At 49.2% G+C, this 22,165-nt stretch overlaps 9 protein-coding genes across 9 annotated transcripts; 3 read left to right on the plus strand and 6 right to left on the minus strand.

The window, feature by feature from the left end:
* Nucleotides 1-1,053: 1,053 nt before the first annotated feature.
* On the plus strand, nucleotides 1,054-3,657 carry N7496_001944 (uncharacterized protein; the record flags this gene model as incomplete). Its single annotated transcript, XM_056694875.1, has 4 exons — nucleotides 1,054-1,170; nucleotides 1,272-1,287; nucleotides 1,473-2,002; nucleotides 2,116-3,657. 4 exons carry the CDS (start codon nucleotides 1,054-1,056, stop codon nucleotides 3,655-3,657), a joined length of 2,205 nt encoding a protein of 734 aa, XP_056561604.1.
* Nucleotides 3,658-4,431: 774 nt separating this feature from the next.
* On the plus strand, nucleotides 4,432-5,118 carry N7496_001945 (uncharacterized protein; the record flags this gene model as incomplete). The annotated part of the gene is made up of 1 exon (XM_056694876.1): nucleotides 4,432-5,118. The coding sequence occupies one exon, from the start codon at nucleotides 4,432-4,434 to the stop codon at nucleotides 5,116-5,118; it is 687 nt and encodes a 228-aa protein (XP_056561605.1).
* A 548-nt stretch (nucleotides 5,119-5,666) lies between these two features.
* N7496_001946 (uncharacterized protein) lies at nucleotides 5,667-6,463 on the minus strand (the record flags this gene model as incomplete). Its single annotated transcript, XM_056694877.1, has 2 exons — nucleotides 5,667-6,341; nucleotides 6,404-6,463. The coding sequence occupies 2 exons, from the start codon at nucleotides 6,461-6,463 to the stop codon at nucleotides 5,667-5,669; spliced, it is 735 nt and encodes a 244-aa protein (XP_056561606.1).
* Nucleotides 6,464-11,951: 5,488 nt separating this feature from the next.
* N7496_001947 (uncharacterized protein) lies at nucleotides 11,952-12,696 on the plus strand (the record flags this gene model as incomplete). The annotated part of the gene is made up of 3 exons (XM_056694878.1): nucleotides 11,952-11,981; nucleotides 12,065-12,131; nucleotides 12,326-12,696. The coding sequence occupies 3 exons, from the start codon at nucleotides 11,952-11,954 to the stop codon at nucleotides 12,694-12,696; spliced, it is 468 nt and encodes a 155-aa protein (XP_056561607.1).
* Nucleotides 12,697-13,988: 1,292 nt separating this feature from the next.
* Nucleotides 13,989-14,675, minus strand: N7496_001948 (uncharacterized protein; the record flags this gene model as incomplete). The annotated part of the gene is made up of 3 exons (XM_056694879.1): nucleotides 13,989-14,284; nucleotides 14,401-14,470; nucleotides 14,640-14,675. The coding sequence occupies 3 exons, from the start codon at nucleotides 14,673-14,675 to the stop codon at nucleotides 13,989-13,991; spliced, it is 402 nt and encodes a 133-aa protein (XP_056561608.1).
* An 855-nt stretch (nucleotides 14,676-15,530) lies between these two features.
* Nucleotides 15,531-16,249, minus strand: N7496_001949 (uncharacterized protein; the record flags this gene model as incomplete). The annotated part of the gene is made up of 3 exons (XM_056694880.1): nucleotides 15,531-16,012; nucleotides 16,068-16,140; nucleotides 16,214-16,249. The coding sequence occupies 3 exons, from the start codon at nucleotides 16,247-16,249 to the stop codon at nucleotides 15,531-15,533; spliced, it is 591 nt and encodes a 196-aa protein (XP_056561609.1).
* Nucleotides 16,250-17,454: 1,205 nt separating this feature from the next.
* Nucleotides 17,455-18,240, minus strand: N7496_001950 (uncharacterized protein; the record flags this gene model as incomplete). Its single annotated transcript, XM_056694881.1, has 1 exon — nucleotides 17,455-18,240. The coding sequence occupies one exon, from the start codon at nucleotides 18,238-18,240 to the stop codon at nucleotides 17,455-17,457; it is 786 nt and encodes a 261-aa protein (XP_056561610.1).
* A 426-nt stretch (nucleotides 18,241-18,666) lies between these two features.
* On the minus strand, nucleotides 18,667-19,098 carry N7496_001951 (WW domain-containing protein; the record flags this gene model as incomplete). Its single annotated transcript, XM_056694882.1, has 2 exons — nucleotides 18,667-18,973; nucleotides 19,031-19,098. 2 exons carry the CDS (start codon nucleotides 19,096-19,098, stop codon nucleotides 18,667-18,669), a joined length of 375 nt encoding a protein of 124 aa, XP_056561611.1.
* A 439-nt stretch (nucleotides 19,099-19,537) lies between these two features.
* On the minus strand, nucleotides 19,538-21,637 carry N7496_001952 (uncharacterized protein; the record flags this gene model as incomplete). Its single annotated transcript, XM_056694883.1, has 1 exon — nucleotides 19,538-21,637. The coding sequence occupies one exon, from the start codon at nucleotides 21,635-21,637 to the stop codon at nucleotides 19,538-19,540; it is 2,100 nt and encodes a 699-aa protein (XP_056561612.1).
* Between the last annotated feature and the right edge of the window lie 528 nt (nucleotides 21,638-22,165).

The following is a 22,165-nucleotide window of genomic DNA, read 5'->3' on the forward strand; positions in this document are numbered from 1 at the left end:
CGTGACTAGGGTAAGCCTATCAGTCTCAATCTTCTTTCTCTCGGACTCGTCCCGTCTGCTCTCCACCCGGTCGGGGTTCGCCCCGGGGGTATTTCTCCTGCTTATTGCCGACCACAATCGGCCTGGAGAGAAATGCGGAGGCTCTCCAGAGTCTCCACGGCACCCCGGTGGGCTTCTTTCGGCCTCGGCGCGTCCGTCAAGCGACCGTACATGGCTTGCAGATTAGTCAAGAGCCCCATCGTGGTCCATTCAGTGGCTCATCCGGGCCCATCCTGGCACTTGAGGACGGCTACCCGAATGCTTCAGTCACCTGCCGGGTCCTGTGGTACACTGCGTATCCGGCATACTTTGTTCGGGTCAAGTACCGAAAATCTTTGCAACAATGCTGTTTCTCCTATGAACCCCCCCCGGGATTACCTCCGTTCCCCGTATCCGAATCTTCAATTCTCCAGTTTTCAAGACCCTGTGCGGAACGCTTGCGCACGTTTTTTTCTCTGGGGGTTTCTCTTAGGGTCTTTAGGGGGTTTGTCCGGCTACAAATTGGACGGATGATTAGCTGAATTGCCGACTATTAGTGGATTTGTTGCTGATTCCGAGGCTTATTGGTCCTTTCGGGGAGGAATCGCGCCTCGGTCGTCTGTTGCTGGTCACTAAATCGTGTACTTGTGTAACTGTATTTCTCGTAGTGATGGTCCCTTCAGCACGAAGGAGGCGAGGAGGCGAAAAAAGTCGTTGAACCACTCACTTTTCCTGGTTAATGCCACATCCCCAGCCTTACCCACCAAGTCATCGTCATACTGTACACCATATCTTAATTCATTATCCCTTGTGCTATTATTGGACCAGATAGTCCCAATAATACTTTCACTTTCAGCAGTATGAATTCCGTCGGAAGGTCACCATGATTCGTAAGACTCTCGTCCGCCCCACGACTCTTCGGAGGATTAGTTAGACCTCCCTCCTAATCAACGGTCCCACACCCCACAATCGCCTCTCCACACGATCTTCTCCTCAATCTCCTCTTTCCTTTTCCCACATCTCTTCCCATCGAAGATGGCGTCGCTAGAGATCATGGCAGGGCCGCCTATCTCGTCTGCATCATCTGCAGGGGTTAAGAAACTCGTGTGTCGCGTGTGTCAAAAAGGATTCACTAAGGCTGAACATCTCCGAGTAAGTCGATTCCTGCTTCGTCCCCACGAATTTGAGGGGCAGCTATAAGACTGCCAAGGCATGCAGAAGCGATAATTAGGCTAACTCTTAATCAAAAACAGAGACATGAGCGCTGTCGTAAGTCTTGCCATACCTTGCACTGCTTATTCTTTTCTCCGGCGATTTATATCTCTGCCGGATTACCCCCCTCCCCCTTCCAGCAAGGGACAATTGCCATGGCAAATCAGCATGGCACCATGCTTCCCAACCAAATACTCTTACCCCCCATAGATTCCCGTCGGCTGACCGGAAGTACCTCTTAGATACCGGCTCCAAGCCTTACGTCTGTAAAGAATGTCGCCGGCCATTCGCCCGCCAAGATGCCCTCACCCGCCATGAGAAATTGCATCTGCGGGACATGAATGCAAAGCAGGGCCCATCACCACAGTCGGTGCCGCCCCCCTCAGCCTCGTTAGATTCAATGACCTCGTGGGATGCTAGCAGTACCTCTACTACGACGGGTCCGGTCTCGACGTCGGCGACTAGCCGATCGTGGGATGAGCCCCAGGTAGCCCAGCATCAGAGCATGCACAATGTTGCTACTGATCTGGACTTTGCCCTCGTCTGGCCGGATTCGGAGAATCTGTTCCAGAGTTTGATGTCCTCTGATACTACTGATCAATGGCAAATGCCCATGGGGACGTTGCCCTTCCCACCCGTAGTGCAAGATGTGAATGGAATGAATTTTGGGTCGCCCAACTCGTTTGATGATCGGAGTTCTTCCGTGGGTGCCATCCCATCTGGCGGTGGACATCAGGCTGTGCGCGATGTGACGGAGATGATAACTAGCTCGGTAAGTAGAGTAACCTTGGTGGCATGTCATTGTGGCATGTCATAACCGGATGGAAACCATTTTGGTTGTTGATATCTACAAAAGGAATGACCATGCTAACATACATCTACCAGTCCTCGAGTGTCACCGCCGCTGTCAAAGCCACGTCAATCACGTCAGTCTTCCTCGATGAATGCTTGCACATGTTCTTTGTCCGGTTCATCCCGACCTTCCCAATCTTGCATCGGGCCACGTTTGTCTTCCGCGAGTGCACCCATGCGCTCCTCCTCAATGCCATCGCGATTGGATCTTTATACTTGGGTCCCTCCGACTCCGTTGCCAAAGGCGAGGCATTATGGAGATTGGCTCACACGGCCGTTGCGACGTCATGGCAGTCCTTGATCACTCACAACGGGCCTTATGATGCCTGCAAGGGAGTCCAGTTGATGATCACCGCATTGCTGGGTCAGATCTACGGGGCGCTATCGAAGAACCGAGCCGTTCGCACCACGAGTCAAGTATTCCGCCCGCTCGGCTTTTTCTGGGCTCGTCACTGTGGCATGTACGACAGTGAACCCTATTCGATGGAGAACCTCCCTTGTGCCGAGGCTCCCCTAGCTGAGAAGGAACACCAATGGCGTATCTGGGCCGCACGGGAAATCCAACAGCGTGCCCTTCTGGCATACTACGTCCTTGACGGTCTTGTGGCACAAATGTCCGGTGATGGAGCATCGGCTCGCCATGTCTCCAATCCCTTGAGCCTTCCTAGCAGTGAAGGTGCCTTTGACGCAAATACCGCTGACGAGTGGCTGGCACACATGCACTCGCAACAACCAGATCAATCATCTTTCCGTGTCGTCTTCCGATCTCTATTCCCACCGGTTGGTAACTTCAGAGCCCTGGACTACCAGTTCTCCGCATTTGCTCTCCGTGTAGTCCTAGAAGGTCTCCAATCCCTGATATCCGACTGCGACGAGCACGATCTCGCGGTGGGTGTCCCAGGACGCTCCGATGTACGCCGCGCACTCGCTCAAGTACACGAGACAATCTCAATGAGCATCCATTTCTCTGCTGCAGAGCGGCTGGAGATCCTTCTTCGTTGGCACACCGTCTGTCTAGACACTATGATCAACTCCACCGTTCTATCTCGACATGTCTGCTCTCGATACAACATCCCACAACACGTCTCGGGAGGCTGTCGAACAGTCCGTCCAGACTTTGACCTCCTCAAATGGGCCAACACGGAAGATGCTCGCCGTGCCGTCCTTCATGCCGTCGCCATCCAAGATATTGTCGAGCAACTACCACGTGGACGTGCCCATGTTGTTCACATGCCTAGCTCGCTATTCGCAGCCGCCACCGTCTACGTTGTCTTTTCCCTGGCCGGTGTTGCTACCGTCAATCTCCCACGCACGATAGTCTGGCAAGACGCTCTCCTCTCCCACTCAGACCTCAATCTCGGTCACGACGACATCCGTCCCGCCTCCGGGTCCGAGACACGACGCTTCGTGGAAACCGAGCAGGCAATTGCACCTGTCCCAATTGGCGGCACCGTTCGCAATCTTCTGTATGAGTTGAACTCCATGCAGAAGCTTTTCCGTTGTCTGTCTTCCCAGTGGGGTATTGCGCATGACATGGAGAATATTATTGCGCAGTGGATTCAATTGTGTCATTAGTGATCGGAGCTGGACTCGGGCGCTGGAAAGGTTTTTATTCAACTGTATATAGTTTAGCGGATAGGTATGGGTATAATGAGATTATGAAACATGACCGAGTACAACTGCAATTGCATTCTGTAAACTTCGACAGTACTTCCCACGGTATGGCTGTGCCTGTACCTCGAAGGTAAAACTCGACCGTAGATCCAAGGTGTTACCGACAACAGGGGAGAGCCCGAGGCTTTTCTTACCATACTCTATGAAAGTATTCCTCGTACTTCGAGGTACGACAACTCATTCTGGGTCAATAATCAACCCTGTAGACGAGCCGTGTAGGCCATATTGCTCTCCATCTTCTTCTGATATAGTCCTCGAAAAACATATCAGATCTGACGGCTCGGTGACGGTAATGTAACGGTTGTGTGACGGTTAACCAAGTCCAAAGCATCCTGTATACTTCGCATATTCTTCTTCCCATAGTCAGCAAGCGTGACACCTGGATAGCCTGGACATTGGTATAACAGTGTCGACAAGGCATTGGGACAGATGCTCACCGCCTATACACTTGACCGCCCTAATACTGCCGGCAGGCCGCGTCCCGGGTGGACGCTAAACTCAAAACAATTAACCTCCGCTGGCCAGAAGCTTCCCCTGTTGATCTCCACCAACGCCAAGACATCTTCCCGATCGCCACAAAACTCCTTCGTTCGGTAAGTTTCTGGGACCTCAGAGTGGAAATCTGTCATAGAGACGATCAGCAACTGACAAGAATCGATATGTGATGTAGTCAAGATGTCGGAACCTCCGCAGATGGAGAACACACAGATGCCCGCCCCAGCCGAGCATGCTGGACTGCCTCCGAGCAGCACCGCCCTTGCTGGTCCCCGCAGCGGCCGCGGTAAACAGCTCACGGCCCAGGAAGTGTCCGCTCTCTATGGCCTGTGCAAGGCGCGTCTGAACAGTGGCCGCTTCGCTGATCAACCCAAGCGGTTCTGGCGCGAAGTCGCGCAAGCCTTTGAGAGACAAACCGGCCGTCCGTATTCGTGGCAGTCGTGCCGCCGTCGCATCACCAAGCTGGAATCAGAGGTCGATCCCCAGCAGGCTGACGCCCCCGTGCCCACTCCGCCCGTCCCAGCGGAGCCCTCCCAACCCGCCTTTGCTGTCGCGTCCGTCAATGACGATACTGCTGATGACCTGAGTGATGACGACGAGGATGGCCTTCCTCCAGCGACCTCTCCTGTTAGAGAAAGCATCCACCGCCGCTTTGACCCCATGGAGCGTGCCATCAAAGAAACCTGCGCCAAAATCGTCAGCGAGAGCGTCGACAATACGGATATTAAGATGCAAGCCTTTGCCCATTTAGTCTTCAATGACCCGCATGACCTGCGCAAGGTCCAAAAGGCATTCTCCGAATTTAAGAAGGAGTTTGACTTGGCTTTGGAGAAGGCAAAGCGTGGTCAGGAAGAGGGGCGCCAGTAATCCGTCAAACGCACTCTACGATGTGGACAGTCTCCCTTTCGATGGGATTATCTCCCATGGAGGTCCACTTGATGATTTCACGACATAACGAGTTGATGATAACTAGAGATATCCCCTTGATTTCCATACAGTCTGAGATACTGGCAGACCCTCGTTACTATCAATACCAATGAATCTTTGTTTCCCAGTTTCCTGTCTTCATTGGAGCATTGCTACCAGTACTGTTTGAGCCAAAAAAAAATCAACTTATGCGGGAAGGGAGTATGTTATTGCTTGAAAGCTATCTGCAAGATACACAGAAGAAGGGCTTTGCTATTCCAGAGCCCCCTGTGTGCACTATCCGATTCAAAAAGCATGTGGCTGTCCGATGAAACCCGAGAAACAAACATTGCTAGCATGCAATATGATACTGACGTCACCAGGTAACGACCCCATCAATGCAGCTATTTGTCGAAAAACATCAAAAAGCAAATTTGTTCCCGCTATCGCCCATAACGTTCATGAAAAGCAACCCATTTGAGCGCTTTTGTGTTCGGAATTTGGCTCCCTTAGGCCTCCTCGTTGCCAAAGGCAGCATCGAACGCATCACCCGCACCGTTCAGCATGCTGTCCAGGCTCTGAATGACCTGATCATTGGCTTCATCGGCAGTCATGGCTAGAGATGGGAGCTCAAGCTCATACCCGTTGCTCTTGCTGTCCACACGGGTCTCATTCTCCGGGGCGAATGAGAGGAGCTGGGCCATGAGGTCATCCGAATAGTGTTCGATCTTGACACGCTTTGCAGCGGGCTCCTCCATGAGCTGAACCTCGTCGTCGATATCACCGTGGAGGATGGAGTGACTCTTGATTCCAAGGAGGGAGCGGGTGACTTCAGTTTCGTCCTTGACCTCGCGCTTAACCTTGATTGGGGTGTCATCGTCGCTGGAGATATCCACGACATCCTCGGCCTCAGCGGTGTCAGCAGCCTTCACATCTTTGGTGTCCTTGTCCACCTTGTTCTTGGCAGTGGGGGTGGCCTTCTTGGATGCCGGAGTGGCCTTCTTGCCACGGGTGTTCGGAGTGCGAGGGGTACGGGGAGCTGTCTGAGGCTGGGTCAGGGGACCCTCTTCACCCGCGGCGACACGCAGAGTCTCAGCCAGCTTTCGCCAAGCACGGAACTTGTGCTCCATAGTGTTGTACTTCGCGCCTAGGCCGTACATCTGTGCAATCCCGCCATAATCCAGCTAAGGGACAAGTCTCAGTTAGCTTTTCGTTCTCTCATTTGAGGGGGACTTGCTGCACGAACCCGCATCTTGGGATTGGCAGCAATGAGCGCCGCGATGACTCGCTCTGGCTCGACTTTCATTTTGCCGGTATTTTCGACGATTTTAATGCTCTGAATATTCAGTTGTCAGTCGGATTCGCAGTCAGATACGTGTGAAGCGAAGGTCTTCTGCTGTATAGCTCGGGTGGAAGAACAAAAGCCCGGTTGATGGAAGTGAAAAGATGGCGATGCGAAAGAGACAGCACGTTCGAGCTTACGCAGAGGTCTTTGCAGAAGGGAGAAATCAGGACTTACCAGAGGCGGTTCGGTTTGCGTGAGAACGAAGTTTGATCGAGAGGGTGAGGAGTGGTTGTGGTCGAGGACAGCTTTCGGTGGATGGTGGAAGTGAAAGCGAGGACTTAGTCGTGAACGAGAGTTCCTCTGGGTTGATCCATCACGCTTCGGGGCCGGAGTTTGCGATGGAACTTTCTGAGAGGTATCGCGACTGAAGATCGTGAATAGTCTCTCCGCGGAGTTCTTGAAGGGCTACAAACTTTCTGAATTGGGCGGCGATCACACTTCAGCATGAGATTTCCCTACCTGATGGCCTCTCCTGCCGAGTTCTTGAACGGCTATCAAACTTGTGGATTGAGCAACAACCGTATCTCAGCATGGATTTCCATCATTTCACGAGAAATATGTGTTCAGTCGTGTCTACACCGCGAGAACGTCCTCTCATCGAACGGTGCATGGCACATTTATTAGTGGGTATCGCCGCCAATGGCACTCAATACGGCCAGTCAGGCTGATGATATCTACACTTTAGGAAACTCGAATATGCCAAAATGCCATCTTCGGTACTCTACGTTGACGCCGAGGACCATTCCCTTGAACTTTATGGGCTGCCGCGTGAGAGTTTGTTTCGAGAACGCTTCGCATCATGATCGGCTCCGGGTGTTGCGTATCTTCGAGGTCATGGAGACATACCCGATGCATAGCACTATGATAACTTGCGCAATAATCATCCAGGTTTTCAATTCGAGTGGTCAGAGAATCTACACCCCAGGTATGCCATCTCTCAACGTGACTAGATCAATTTTTGTTTCCTTGAGGTTGAATAACGGAAATACACTGGAAGTTTTCCCTCCGGGTTGTTTGGAGCCATAATGGATCAATTGTTGAGGAGAAAATAAACCACCGCCATCGCCCATCATCGTAGAGTTATAGCTCATTAACTCGACGATTCGACAGGGGTGCACAAAATTCAAAGGTCTGGCCTAAGCTAAATTGCCATCGCCTGTCGACTGTAGTCGTAACAGCGCCAACCTGTCATGCCTTGCAATACTGGGAATTTGGTGACCCCAATGAGGTTGGAAATTCGAGGAAGATCTACTCCTTGTCTAACCCATGTGACTGGCCCAGTGTATAGAATTCCCAACCCGGTTAAGCTAGCATAATGATGATGGACAAACAACGGTGATCTGGTGGGAATTATAAGTCCGCAAACCGGATTCGAAAAATATTCGAACAAGAATTGGAATGATTATCCGAGGAAGTATTCGAAGCAATATCCAGCAGACCGGTCAAATTAAGGGACAGGGGTATTGAGGAGAGGCTCCAGGAGGAGGTACTAATTCTTCCCTTACCTACCTCTTCTTACGCCTAGTAGGCTATCCGGTACCTCGGGCCCCTCGTCATATTTTATCTTTAGGAAGCTCTGCTGGTACCTTTTATACTAAGCTCTTGACTCAGCCTATTCTCAAAATAACTCCAGTGCCTCCATAGAGGTCTACATCTGATCATTCAGCCTCTAATTCTCTGCTAAAATTCCACCAAAGAGCAGTACGAGGATATTGGTATAGCCGCAGATTAGTTTCCGTTTAGGCTATATAGGGAGACAGTAGAATCGTAGGAAAATAGGAGAGTATGCTCGGCTTGTGAAAATCAAGGTCATCAGTTGATGCTCAAAATTTTCCTTGGTGCCTCTCTATCATACTAAGAGTATGATCCCTTGGTCGTTAGATGTCCTAGGTTGCCCTGTTAGGAAAAATGCGACTTGGAATGGCAACGAACAGGCAGATAGAATGTTAGATCTAGCATAGACGATGACTGCTGAGAAGCTATTATTCGAAACCATGGCGAAACTTCAGTCAATGGTCGAATATTAGGGGAAATGACAATCAACACTGGTCATTTTAAACCCACGCAGTATATAACAACATAAGAAATTTTGAATTGCACACCTCCGTTAAAAACATCCTATCCAAGTCCATCGGACCGGTGTCTTTCATGCAAGCGGCGGGCACATAATGCAATATCATCTAGTACAAAAGATTTTGACTTCCTTGGTAAGATAGACTAAGGCTATTCCTTGTTGGAGAGGTGGATGCGTGTTGACATCGCAAAACGTAGATGTTTAAGATGGCTTCCCACACTTGAATTGGTTGTCTCTTCTTTCAAGTTTAATCACAACTTGAGAATCTATGAAACTCCGGTCTGGGCTCTAGTATGCTAAGAAATTGGAAACGGGAAGACTTGAAGATGGATTGCTGTAAGACAGAACATATGAGAGCATGAAACCAGCCACATCAAGCTTGTTATTTCAACATGTTAAATCCTGAGAGATTGTGTTGCGTCACGGAAGGACTGGTATAAGTAATACGCATAACTTTAATTCTACAATGTTTATTTTGAATTTGGGAAGATCAATGAGTCCTTTACCATTTATATCACAATTATACTCGACTTGAAATATTGATGTAACATATGTAACTTGCTACCGGTTAAACATCGCGACCGATCAGTAATCTACAGGTATAACGGGCTTAGCAGGATTACGGGCCGTCATGTGGAAATCTACGGCCTTTGTGGGTGTCACAGGGAGTTCTGGTGAATATCTCAGGAGATTTCGGTGGGAGGCGCGGGCCTCGCTCATGGCAATGAGGAGGTGGTGGTTAATATTCTAGATATAGTAAGAACGTATACTGTTATGACAGACTTAGCAAGCCCCCAGGGTGTCAAGTAGAAACCTCGAGGCCTTATGGGGTATAAGCGGCAAGTCTAGGGGTGGCAGCAAGTGTCAGGTGTGGCAATAGTTGAGAAATTCCAGGAAATACAGTCAGGTTCCGCAAGTCTTTAACACACCCTATATGTCTACAGGCAGCTGAGGACACGTCTCGAATCGCGATCTTGCCCTAAAACAAGAGAGTCGGTTTCAGGATAGCTGGAATGATAATCAAACCCCGTTCTGATGCTTTTACGCACTCTTCGTGGTACGAGCCCATGAGTTCAGCTCCAATTATCGTGAAATTTGGCGGGGAGAATATTCCATAATCTCAGGGGTGCACACCCCTTAGATGACCCTAAAAGTCAGGGCTGTGGACGGCTCTTAGATTATCTGTAACACATTTGGAGGCATATACGTAGGGAATTACTTGAACCTCCCCCCCCTTGTCTCTGACCATCTCCCTGTCTGTTTTTTGCCACACTATTCTCTACAGTCCCCCTTTCTAGTTTATATCCACAAGTAACATATTTTTGAAGACGTCAAACAGTCCTCATTTCGGCATATTTTTATGCCTGCTCTATACTGTATTATCCGTGTCCTCTGATTAGTTAGTAAAGAGATCCTCAATCTCGTCCTCGCCAGGCTACTAGACCTCCGCTTCATCCACGGGCGTCCTCCGCGATCTAACAGTGCCCACGGCCACGGCCACGCTAACGAGCCTCCTTATCAGGAGTTTCCTTATTAGTAGTCTAGGAAGAAATCTTGGTGGTGGGTAGGAAAGTTGGTGAAAGAACGAAGAAATTAGCGTTGCGTTGGTTGATAGAGAAAAGCGCGGGGTACTAGGCAGTTCGGGGGTTGAAATCCTTTTCTATTAACTTTCTAACTCCTCCAAGCTGGCAAATAATGAATTAATTATACCTTTATATGGAGCTGATATAGTTTTCCATTCTATTTCTAAAGATCCTTCTTACATCAAATTCCAGTGGTGTTTCAAGTCTTCGTCTACCTAGGGATACCATAATATTCTGTCGGTCAAAAAATGTCACTTCATATTTCCTGTCCTAACCACGGGCTCAAAGCGCATGTTGTAAAACCAATAGACAAACTTTGATGCCGTATACCATCAGAAAATGACTTTTACGCTATCCAAATGATTAGATATGGCCTAGTAAGGTACGGACTAAAAATAGAACACTCGGTAACAAAGTGAGGGTGGACGAAGACTTACAGAACCCCACTACACTATACTCCGATTAAGAATTTTCTTCTTAATACTATTTTTAAAACGAGTTTTAGAACCTCAGTTAAAAGCTCTTTCGCGAGATCTTTTATAACGTCTTTTGTAACGTCTTTAAATCTTCTTTGAAACCTCTTATGAAATAGTTTATGAATTAGTTTATGTAAGGACTAAAGAAAGAAGAAACCAGTCAAATTGACTCACATTTACATGTTAATTACAATTATACACAAAAGCTATGTGTATTAGTCTTAGCAGATTTCAAATATTTCAACGAGGTTAAGTAAAATCATTTCTTAGCTAAGAATTTTGCGTATATCAAAGAACTTTTCTAGCTCCTCTAGGCTTTTACTAGTTCAGAGAGGGTAGAAAATAGAGCGGTACGACGGTAAGGAAATCCTAGGTAGTGTGCCAGGTAGTACCTGTGGTCGAGCTACGTACCCCAAAACAGATAGTAAATATGATAAATGGCTACTTTATACCTTAATAAGTATGGGGTATTTCGACTTGAAATATTAAGATATAGGGTTTTTTAATAAGTCAAATAATATACCTTGGTCTCAAGTAATTTAGATTATTATACCATAAAACACGTTATAATTTTGACATGGGGAATATAGATAGGTATATTTATCTCCCTTATTACTTCTAGCAATTTTCCTATACTTCGCCATTAGGTTAGAGATACCATGTAGATTATATACTTCTGATATTGCATCATAAATGGATACGGTTATTAGGATATCAAGTAGTCATTTATCATAATTACCCTCTGTTTTGGGTTACGTAGCGCGGGCAGGAATTACGTTAGTGTTTTCGGGGTGTCCTAGTTATATTCTAAGCAATAATTCTTATTTCCCCGTCCCTGTAGGTAGGCGGTGAGGGCGGTGACGAAAAACCGAGCAAAAAAACCCGTCGGAAAAAGGTTATTCCACTTGCCGTATAGTCGAAAGATTCTGCCGTTTAGATATAGACCGCCTACTTAAAATAGAGGATCACGTGATCTAATACACAAGCACATTTCGAATGCATACTGGTTCGACGGCGTTTTTTACGGCGGTTAAGATGTGACCTAAACCAGGTGGATATAGGTAGAAAAAGTAGTACAAAATAGATTTGGATTTGCCTTTTTATACCCCAAATTCCCTTGCCCCAGACTCTTCTTCCTTCTTCTCTCTTCACCTCTCTACTCGACGGATTCCCATACTCTACGGTACAGCGAGCTCGCACTTTTACCTCAAACTCGACTTACTTGAAACCCCTCTCAGACTCTAACTGTCATTCACATTCATTCACATATTCTCACTATCAAATTCCTCCACCTCACTCAAGTACCAACGTTCAAAATGCGTTGGAACCCCTCCGCCGATCAACTCGTATGTATATCCATTCCCAACTTTTGATATTACGTTACATATACATTTTCACTTTCCGATACTCTGACACTTTCTCTCTCTAGCTCCTCCTGAAGATCGTGGAGACCCACGATATCAGTGTCGACACCAACAAGGTTGCCGCAGCTTGGCGTAAGTGTTTCCATTACTTCCCACTTTCCCGCAAAACATTCCCTCTTCTTCACTCCAGTTGACTCTGAATGACTTCGTGTCAAATGGCTCCGAGCCAAATGGTTCCCAGTCGAACAAGTCGACGTCAAACACCCCTCATAATATCCATTTTCACCACCCCTTCCACCTTCTTGATCAAATGCTAATTGTACCAGCTTCCTCCGCCGATGGCCAGCCCGGTCCCACCCCTCGTGCCATCAAGGAGCGCCTTGGCAAGCTTCGCGAGCTAGCCCGTCGCTCTGGATCCCATGTTCCAGCTGGCTCGCCGGGCAAGCGAGGTCGTGGAAAGAAGGCCAGTTCCTCCAAGTCCGACTCTGACGCCCAGGCTTCTACTCCCCGGAAGCGAAAGCGTCAGAGCTCTCCCAAGGCTAAGGAGGAGGCCAATGTCAAGGAGGAGTCCAGTGACGACGAGGATGATAAGGTCAAGATGGAACAACTCCTTGACTACCCTGCAGAGTCCACCCACGCCGAAGACACTGGTCATATGTCCCACGAGAATGACGAGTTTTTCGACGAGAACGTTTAAACAGTGAACCATGTGCCAACAGGGAGGATGATGAAACGTTTGCAATTTTCGATCTATTGTGTTTCATATTGCATTCTTTGCTTTCCACATCGAACGTCCTGCTGGAATAGCCGGCACCGGAGTTTGAGGCCCTGCTGAGTTGCAAGTTTCTGCACTCAATTCTGCTTTTTGAATATGGCTTTCATCAAGTGCTGTTTTCCCTGATGGCTTCATTTGCATCCTGACGTATCTACTTTGCCATTTGCTAACGATTTTGAGGACTGTAATCTTTTTTGATATTTTGCCATGAGATTTAACTTTCAAGTTTTGAATTCATATCATGCTGCTTTCTGGGATGGGTTCAAGCGCAGGGTTCTACAGCGTTAGTTAGTGATGTGTTGAAGGGGTGCGTTGGTCGTTGCTCAGGCTACACGACCTCCGTTCCCCTTCGCCCAATATCAACTGAATATCCCCTCTGTTGATTATGATCAGCCCTGTACTTTCTGAACGGTACTGTCCTAGCTCCGAAGCTTTAGCTCGAAGGCTGATAACGGAGTGGGGATGCTTCCCCTTCTTTCGTAGATCAAAAAAATGGCACAGAAGCCATCTCCGTAAGATGGGAATCCAATACATTGCGGCGTATGCCCCCCGAAAGCAGGAACTGGGCATCCAACGGTTTATGGGCTACTTAAACGGTCAGTCTAATTCGACGATGAATAAAGAACCCTCAATAATGATTTGTTGTGCACACACATGACTTACCCCATAAGAGCCTTACTTAATGAACCATTAATTAACTAATATGAGCTGACTGTCCCGATTGAGTGCATATTGAGGATACCCGATGTCCAGTGACACTCGACATTGCCTTACAGGAGCACACTTAGAGTCGAAATTATTCGATTAGCACTCAAGTAATGCAGTCCTCGGTGCAAAAGGTGCCTCATGGTAATTATTGCTAACCGACTACGCTAATAGAAGAGTACGAATGCGAGTGACTGCCACAACTCTGACAAATTGGAACTGGGATTCATTGATCTTTTTCCTCCTTGCAACCTGTACTCACCGAACGCAAATGAAACTAGCTGAAAAGAAAGCTATCTACTTTCCGAGATAATCCTCAAATTGAGAACCTTTGTAAATGGAGAATATGTGCTCCGACCCAATCTTGAAAAAGCGCGAACCCATGAAAACAAAGCTTGCAAAATCCCAGTCGTCAAATGTGTTTGAACCCAAAGAACGCATGATCAATGTCGAAATGCTTGTGTGTCCAACGTCTGACAACACAAGAGCAAAGAAAGCCCGCAGGACGTCTAAGCATATTCGAGCAAGGAGTCGTCCTCGTGGGACTCGTCCTTGGGCTCCTGCTCCTCGTTGCTGTCGTCATCGACTTGATCGAGGTTGTCGTCGTCGATGGCGGTGCTGACCTTGGGCTTCTTCTCGGTATTTCCCTTCTTGGCCTTGGCCTTGTCGAGGTCGGCCTTGGAGGACTTCATGGGGGTTGCACGCTTGGTGCCGGCCTTGCTAGTCTTGCCACGGGGAGTAGCAGGCACACCAGCCTTGTCCTTCAGGCGGGCAACACGGTGCTTGAGGGCACTGACCGAGCAGTCTATAAAATTCAGTCTAGCAGTTAGCATTGGATTCATGGTTTCGTAAGATGAGCATAACTTTCAAGCGTTGTGGTGTTGATGTAGTCCAAAGAAATGTTGGGAATGAAATACGTACCCGGGCCCATGAAGCCAGCCGCCGCATCCCAATTGATGTTGGGAGTGGTAGAGATGATGGCGATCAGGAGCTATTCAAACCGTTAAATCACATTTTGAAGCTATCATGCAGCATGGGAGACATCGATCTGACGTAAAGTCAAGGGACCGGATCTTGGGAGTCGGCTCTCCGAGTATCGAGTCTCGCCTTCAACCAGGTCCCCAGATCACCCCGCAACCAAACCCAAAGACGGTACTTACCCGAGCGTCCGACTCAGTGTTCCAAGTCATGGGCATTTTTTCGGTAGTATCGGAGTCTCTGTGGGGTGAAGTGTGAGACAACATGTGAAGAGCTTGGGGGTAGGTGAGGATGGGTGGTGAAGGGGTGAGGATAGAAAGTGGTCGGGGAGGTGGAAACCGAGATTTGGGAAGTCGGCGAGTCCAAATATGTGGATCCTTTTGGCATGAACGTTGAAGAGTGCGGGCTGGGTGAAACCGGATTTCGGAGAGATGAGAGAGGCAAACGAAGGAAGAGATGGAGGAAGAGAGAAGCGGAACGAGAACAAGAAGGGAGAAAACAGAATCGTGCTGAAATTGCCGCGATAGCTAAAAGACATATGTTTATGGATCTGATGACATATTCAGCTCGAGATAACGCAAATATAAGGAAGCGCCTCTCGTGACTGTCTATATGGTGTGCAATACCGGTGGTCGTTGTCGTACTTAGTATATCTGGCTTGGTTATTATTATGGCGTTTTTATGAGCTAGAGGAATCATCTTTTATTACATCCTAGCTAGATATGTTACTATTATGGCGCTTTTTATGAACTAAACTAACGATCTCTTATGGCGTTCTATCTAGACACGTTGCTACCATAACGTTCGATGAAGACAGAAGTGACGAATTTTTAGATGAGAAGAGAGAGATAGATTCGTTGGAATTTTCGCGTTTAGAATAGCTACCATGCCGTTTATTGCATTCTGTAATCATAGAGTTCATGGAAAACAATATGTAAAGGCAACAGAAAGGGAGAAACACACGAACGCCTAGATACGCCATAGCGGGTTCCTAATAATAGAGCTAGGTGCCTTCAAGAAAGATGCATCCGTCACGATAAGTATCATGGCGGTGCAATAGCAAGAAGCTGTATTCACTTCTTATCGTCGCGGTCGTAGTTGTTCCAGAAGTTCCCACGGGTGCGGACCTTGTCACGGTTCTCATCTTTGGTAGACTTCTCGCCGGTGTTATCATTGTAGCGATGACCCGCCGAACGCTTCTGCTTCTTCTTGTCAGGGGTCTGCTGGTGAGACTTTCGGCGGCGGGTTTCGTTTGTAGCGGAGGCGTCATCGGCGGGGGCGGATTCGATGGAGAGGGAGCGCTTGGAGCGGCGCTTTGGTGAGGTCTTGGTCTTGTTCTCGGCAGAGGCGTCCGAATCGTTGCCCTTGCCCATTCCCTCAATGCGTTTCAAAGCGGATCGGTTGTAGCCCCATTTTCTCTTTGCCTTGCCCTTGGCCACGCTGGCAGCACGGGTGGCGTGGGCTTCGAGCAGGATCTGGCGCTGCTCACGGCGTCGTTCTGCGGCCTTCCGGGTCATGGTCCGCAGGTGCTGCATGATGGCCTCCGGGGTGCAGGCTAATCGTATTTTTAGATGAAAGATGGCATCATTCAGAAGGGTATAATCACTTACTGCCACCCATAATCTCCGCGGTGGTCTCCCAGTCGAACTTGGAGCCACAAGTCTCCCAGATGGCAACAAGGAGCTGGAACGTACAAATACTCAGCATTCAGTCATGTAAATGGCTCAGTGATTATGCACTCTCATGAAATACTCACCTTGTTGTCCCATTCGGGAGTCCAGACAATGACCATGATGATGATAACTGACGTCGAATAATGCTGGTGATGGGGATTGTTTGGGACTGAAAGATGATGGGAGTTACACAAAACGTCGTTTTGGCGGGGTGGATGTAAACGAGCTTTCCTTCAACGTTGAAAGTTTTTGACTTCAGGAGAAGCACGTTTGTATCTCTTGTCAGAGATCGCCCACGCTGTAGTTTCCCGAGATGTAATGCACATGTATGGATTTCAGCCTTTGGGTGTGATCGTGGTTACTTAATGAGGCCTATGCAATGTTTTAACTAACGATAGACTACGTCTCTCAGAGAAGTTACTATAGGCCATGATTTTTGATATCAATAGGGAGAAACTTAAGCTCATACATGGCGCTCTACCTCTTAGTATGCTTCTGATTACGAGAGAAAGGTCAGAGATTCTCACTATACAGAAAGTAATCTACACTAGGCTGTTTTTTCCCTCCTGTTTCTAGATCATATGGCAAGCAGAACCGGTTGAGGGTTGATTAGGAAGCATTCATCTTTCCTAGGCACAGTTTAAGTATATTACTTTCAGTGTGTTAGTTTTGTAGATTTACTAAATACCGCATACTAGAGGTGATAGACTTTCATATTAAAGATTTCTCCTGCATAATCGCTTGCTACTGTTTCATAATCTAGACCAGTGATCTCCTGGTCAAAATCTGCCAGGACGATGTTGAAAATGCTCGCTGCAACGGAACGGCTTGCTGCAGGCTATCTTCATTGATTCCTCCCCAAACAACCAAAAAGTAAACTTGGAAAAGACATATGACTTTAAATAGGTCTTTGAAGCAGCCGAAATCAACTTGGCGGTCTCCCGTTGCAGGATAGACGTTATTAAATTTAGGTCTTGATAGGTCACGTGCAAGGGGCATGGACGATTACCACATAAAGCCGAGGACTGACGTCTGGTAAATTGAAGAAATTCAACTAATGACCGCCGTATAACAAGCCCAATAGTTGAGTACTTGAGAGTGAGCGGCTTCGTAGGTCTAGCCATGAAAATAAAAAGAGAATGCGTGGTTGCGACATATATAAAGTCATGAATTTCCTGACAGGCATCGGCCGGAAAAGGCCGGGGAATCTATAGAATGATAATGATACGCCAAAAGTCAAACAGAAGAGGGCTCATCGGCCGTGCTGTAAGCACAAAAAAAAAAAACAGAAACGTTCCACCCAGCTCATGTCCAATATCATGACTCAACCATGATGAGGCTGGGGTGGCCCGGAGGCTGGTGGTGTCGAGGATGCCCAGGGGCCGCTCACAAATTGTGGATCAGACGCTGCTATGCGGGAGGCACTAGTCGGAGTGGTCCATTGACCTTGATTGGCAGTGAATTGACCGGGTTGTGGATGGTAATTCGCTGCATGATGGTTGGTCCCATCATGTTGTGAGCTACCCTGGTGTTGTGGAGGGAGGTACTGTCGCACACCGGCCTGGGAAATAGGGTATTGATAAACCTGAGCGTCACCATGGACGCTTGGGCCAGCAGCAAAGAACCCCGAGTTGAAGCGAGTGCCAGGTTGCATTCGCAACATATCAGGACTCTGAAAGGAGCCCTGGGCATTCGGCAGTTGAGGACCGTAATCGTACGAGGAAGGTTGTGCATAAGATGCGGCTGCAAGACCAGCTTGCTGTTCGTATTGGAACCCCGTGTTTTGGTGAGACTGAGATCGGGATAGAGGATGACCAGCTAAAGTGTTGGCTGGATTTGCCGGGTTGCCACTATAGGCGTCACCTGACTGTGAGGCAATAGAGGGATGTGAAGATCTTGACGCCAATCCTCTAGAATGTAGCCCGCTAGTTTGGGGAGTAGCATTGGAGCCGTGGAAGGGTTGAGACAAGCTCGACAAGCTATACTGATCGGATGAGGGTGGAGTGACATTACTCGACTTCCTTTGATGTCCTTCAAGCTGCCACTGCGGCTGGGATGAAGTAATGCCGGAGTGAATGAAACCAGGATGCTGGTTCCCGGTGTACACCATCGAGGGTGCATACGCTGAGGTATGAGAAGGTTGTGGTGGATCTATAGGAAAGCTGCGATACCGCCCTGTGGTAGGGTCGACGGTAGGCCCACTTGGGTACGGTTGTGTCATCTGGGGATTGGCCCAAGTTTGCTGATGATTGGGTTGCATCAGAAGTTGTGCTTGGGCGGTATACGCTGCCCTATAATTGGGGTTTCCGGGAACCGGTTGCTGAAAATGGCCCTGGGAAGTAATTAGCGATAAGCACTCGTGGTGGGCTTCGAAGGTTTAACACACTGCCATATACACTCCACCGGCCGAAATAAATGGCTGTGCATGGGTTTGGGATACATTCTGGGCATTATGAGCCAAATGCCATCCCAGCATGCCCTCGGAGCTTTGTGTGGAGGCGCTCGGTTGTCCATTGAGCTGGGAGCTTAGAGAGCTCTATTCCACCATCAGTGCCACTGCTCCAATACTTATGCAGACATGATGAGTGTGATCCCCTACGGAAGTTCCCTCATTGTCCACCGCTGATTCCATTCGCTCCACCAATGAGCTTCCGGTCGTTGTCACTTGTGGGTTGTTGGTGGATGGTTGAGGCGGGGGCGCTTGCGAAGGCCCGGCTCCGATAGACGTCGGGGTTGTGGAGGGTGATAAAACGACCGGCTCGGTTGGTATATCCCATTGTGACTTGCCAGTCGCCCGCTGGACATAGTACCACTGGCGCTGAACGCCTTCCCACTGCGGGAGCCTGGACGCGTATTCAGTTAAAGTTTGGGACACTGGGCAACGGTCAACGTCAACTTACCAGCCCTCAGGGAGTCGAGGCGGAGGAGATGATGGGCCTGCAGTATCTGCAGGGGCATCTTGCGCCATTCTGCACACAGTCAGAGGATGGGAGGCAAGTTGCTGGCGGACAAAAACACTCCGAAGGGAAGGAGAGGTCATCGGTTGGCGATCCTGTGGGGCCCCCGGCCTTGGCTTGGCGATCACGTTCCATCAACATCGAGACTGGCGGGTATGACAATATGGTAAGGACTGGGCAACAAACCATTGGGAGATAACTGTTGGTACATTGCTAAAATACTCTAAGACGATAATCATGTAGATAAAATGTGACAGAACTTGCAAAATCTCCCAATCCCAACCCATAAAAGACTGATAATCCCATCCGTGATAACTCCATAGCCGAGTTCTTTCATATCCAGCCGACCTTTTCCGTATAACCCTCGAGTCTCTCGCCCCCGGGGAAACTTCAAAGAATACCGCCATAGATAAGAATAAAAAAGCATTACAGACCAACAAAACCCCACACTCACCAGGCATGGCGCTGCGGGGGTTCCCAGTCATCGCCCGCCCAGTCCTCGTCACCACTTAGCTCATCATCGAGAAAGTCAGCCTCGTTGAACTGGGTTTCCGTGGGGCGCTGGTTGTCGATACGAATTTTGACATAATTGCACATTCCCCGCTGGATCTCTTCGTGTGGCGCAGGGGAAGGGGACCGGGACAGTGAATCTTTGAGCTGTGCGAGTCGTACACTCTGGCGCTTGGATGGAGTAGAAGGTTCACTGCCAGCAGAGTTGGGACGTGCCGATTCTCCATCAGCCAGTGGTTGACTAGCGTAGAGGGGACGCTTGCGCAATGAACGGAGGTTTGGGTCGGGCGGAGCGCTACGACGCAAAAAGGTTGTCTGCAGCCGGCGGATCCATCGCTCACGGAAGGTAGCACGATCGCGCCAGCCAATCTTAAGAATTGCTGTGATAGTTAGGCGGCGCAGGTCGCGTAGTCTAGGTGCAGCATTGACCAACGACATGAAGAACCCCTCCACTGTTGTCTCGCTGAGCTTTGTGAGTTGGATAAGTTCAATCTCCCGAAGTGTCTCCGGCCACGTGGGAACTTCAGAGGAAGTCAGAAGTTCGTCGAAGTGGAGTGAACTATCGCGGTAGCTTGACCAGTCATGCATGGAAACGTCCATCTTAAACCGCTCCAGGTTGGGGCAATACTCCGCAAGACGGGTGCTGAACGTCATTTTGAGGTGGCGGTTATGACTGAGACTTAGTTCCCGCAGCTGTCGTCCGTGGGATTCTAGATAGGCTTCGAGGTTGGGAGAGAAAACCCGATGGCAATTTGTCAGGGTAAGAGAGCGGAGATTCGATGGCAGGTACGGTAAACCAAACTGGCCCACAATCCCGCATTCGATGAACTCCAAATGCTCGAGCCGGGGGAGTTGCCGGAGTGCTGCAACAAGGCAAGGCTCGAGTGCAGCGATTTCCTCTTGGGTTCGGCCAGAACAATTGACATGGACAAGGCGGAGATGTTTCAATTGCTGGAATGCTGCTCGTTGGTGTTTCTCCAGCATAAAAGGAAGAAGAGTTTCAATGTCTGCTATGAAACGACCATTCCAGTCCCACTTGCGAAGAGCGACGCCATTTTCATCAATGCTTGAGAATAGACGCTCGGGATAGAGCCACTTAGAAACCGGGAGGGAGTAAGCAGGTACGCCGACGATAGAGTCATCCTTGTGAAACAGCCTCATAGTGTGCACTCGCGGCACTGTCGCGATGAGATCGCATAGGTCAAACCAGCCAAGCTGTGGGCCAGTCTTGTAGAGTAGTACAGATTCGGCGTCGACATGGAGCTCTTTGACCTTGACGGCATAGTTGATCGACAGGGACTCTTGAGGCTTTGATAGGAGCCAAAGTAGTTCGAAGCTCTTGGAGGCTGGAATTAGAGGCGGGGAATAATAGAGAGCCGCAAGCGCAGGCTCTAGAAATTGCCGGCATAAAAGAGCCATATCAAGAAGCCACTTGGTTGATTTTGTCCGCTGCATCAGCTGTTCGTCGACGAGAGGATGGGACGCACGTAGGAAGATGTCAAACAGGACATGATATGGAAGTGTCGACCATGGCGGGATGACCCCCGAGGTCAAAGATACCTCCTCGCTCACATCAATTCGAGTTCGCTTCTTCAAGGGCTGACCTAGGGTTCGCCTTGAGGATTTCCTGGGGTTCGTCGTATTGCGTTTTGGCTGTGAGCGTCGGGGAGGTCCATCGCGCTCGCGGTGGCGACGCAGGCCGGTATCACGGGGAGGCGCGGTGGTAGAGGCTGAGGCGGAGTGGGTCGAAGAATGAGGATTTTCCGACGGTGGTGTCAAATGGTGTGCATCCGGCACACTTGCATCATTGTCGTCGAAGGAGCCTTCGGAATCCGTATCTGAAGACTCGCGATAAGATCGACGTGTTCCGGATGACGTGCGCGGACGAAGAGATACGGAAGGAGGCTGGGATGTAGTATCACGTGTTGTCTGTTCCAGACCCGAGTCCTCGGCAGAAGTGCTGTCTTCGTGGTATGTCTTGACTTGGGTGCGCGTGGATCGGACGGGTCTGGAGGACTTCGGCCGTCCACCGGGTGCCATGGCTGCTCAAGTCACGCTGGCAACGGGCTAGGCAGACAACTTCGTCACATCATTCACGTTGAATCTTCAAGGAAAATGGATGCTCTCTTGATTGAGACTCAGAGACTCGATGACTCGAGGGAAGAAAAGGGAGGAGAGTGCACCGAGTGCAACTGGTGACGGCAGGAGCGATGATCAATCTTATCGATAAGCAAAGCAGCTCCATCAGGCTAAACCACATTCAGACTGGCCCTGCACGTGACTGGCCCAGGCATCAAACCCCGCCCTCAGGCCATGGGACTAGTCTATTTTAGGCACACTAGAGACAGCCAAAATTAGAACTCAGCTTGAGCTAAGATGGCGCTGCCAGCCACCCTTGGGGGAATCCTCGTGGGTGGTTGCTTCGTGAACTTCCAATATTATCGTTCAGTCCTCCAAAAGCTCGCTACCGATCAAGATTGACCAGCTGAGAACAATCATGGTGCAGACCCATTGATGCGCTCCATACAATCAGCTCAGGATCCAGAGTCAGCACTGCTGGTCTGCTTT

Source organism: Penicillium cataractarum (assembly GCF_028827025.1).
Source record: "Penicillium cataractarum strain IBT 29864 chromosome Unknown utg000001l, whole genome shotgun sequence".
Taxonomy (NCBI): Eukaryota; Fungi; Ascomycota; class Eurotiomycetes; order Eurotiales; family Aspergillaceae; genus Penicillium; species Penicillium cataractarum.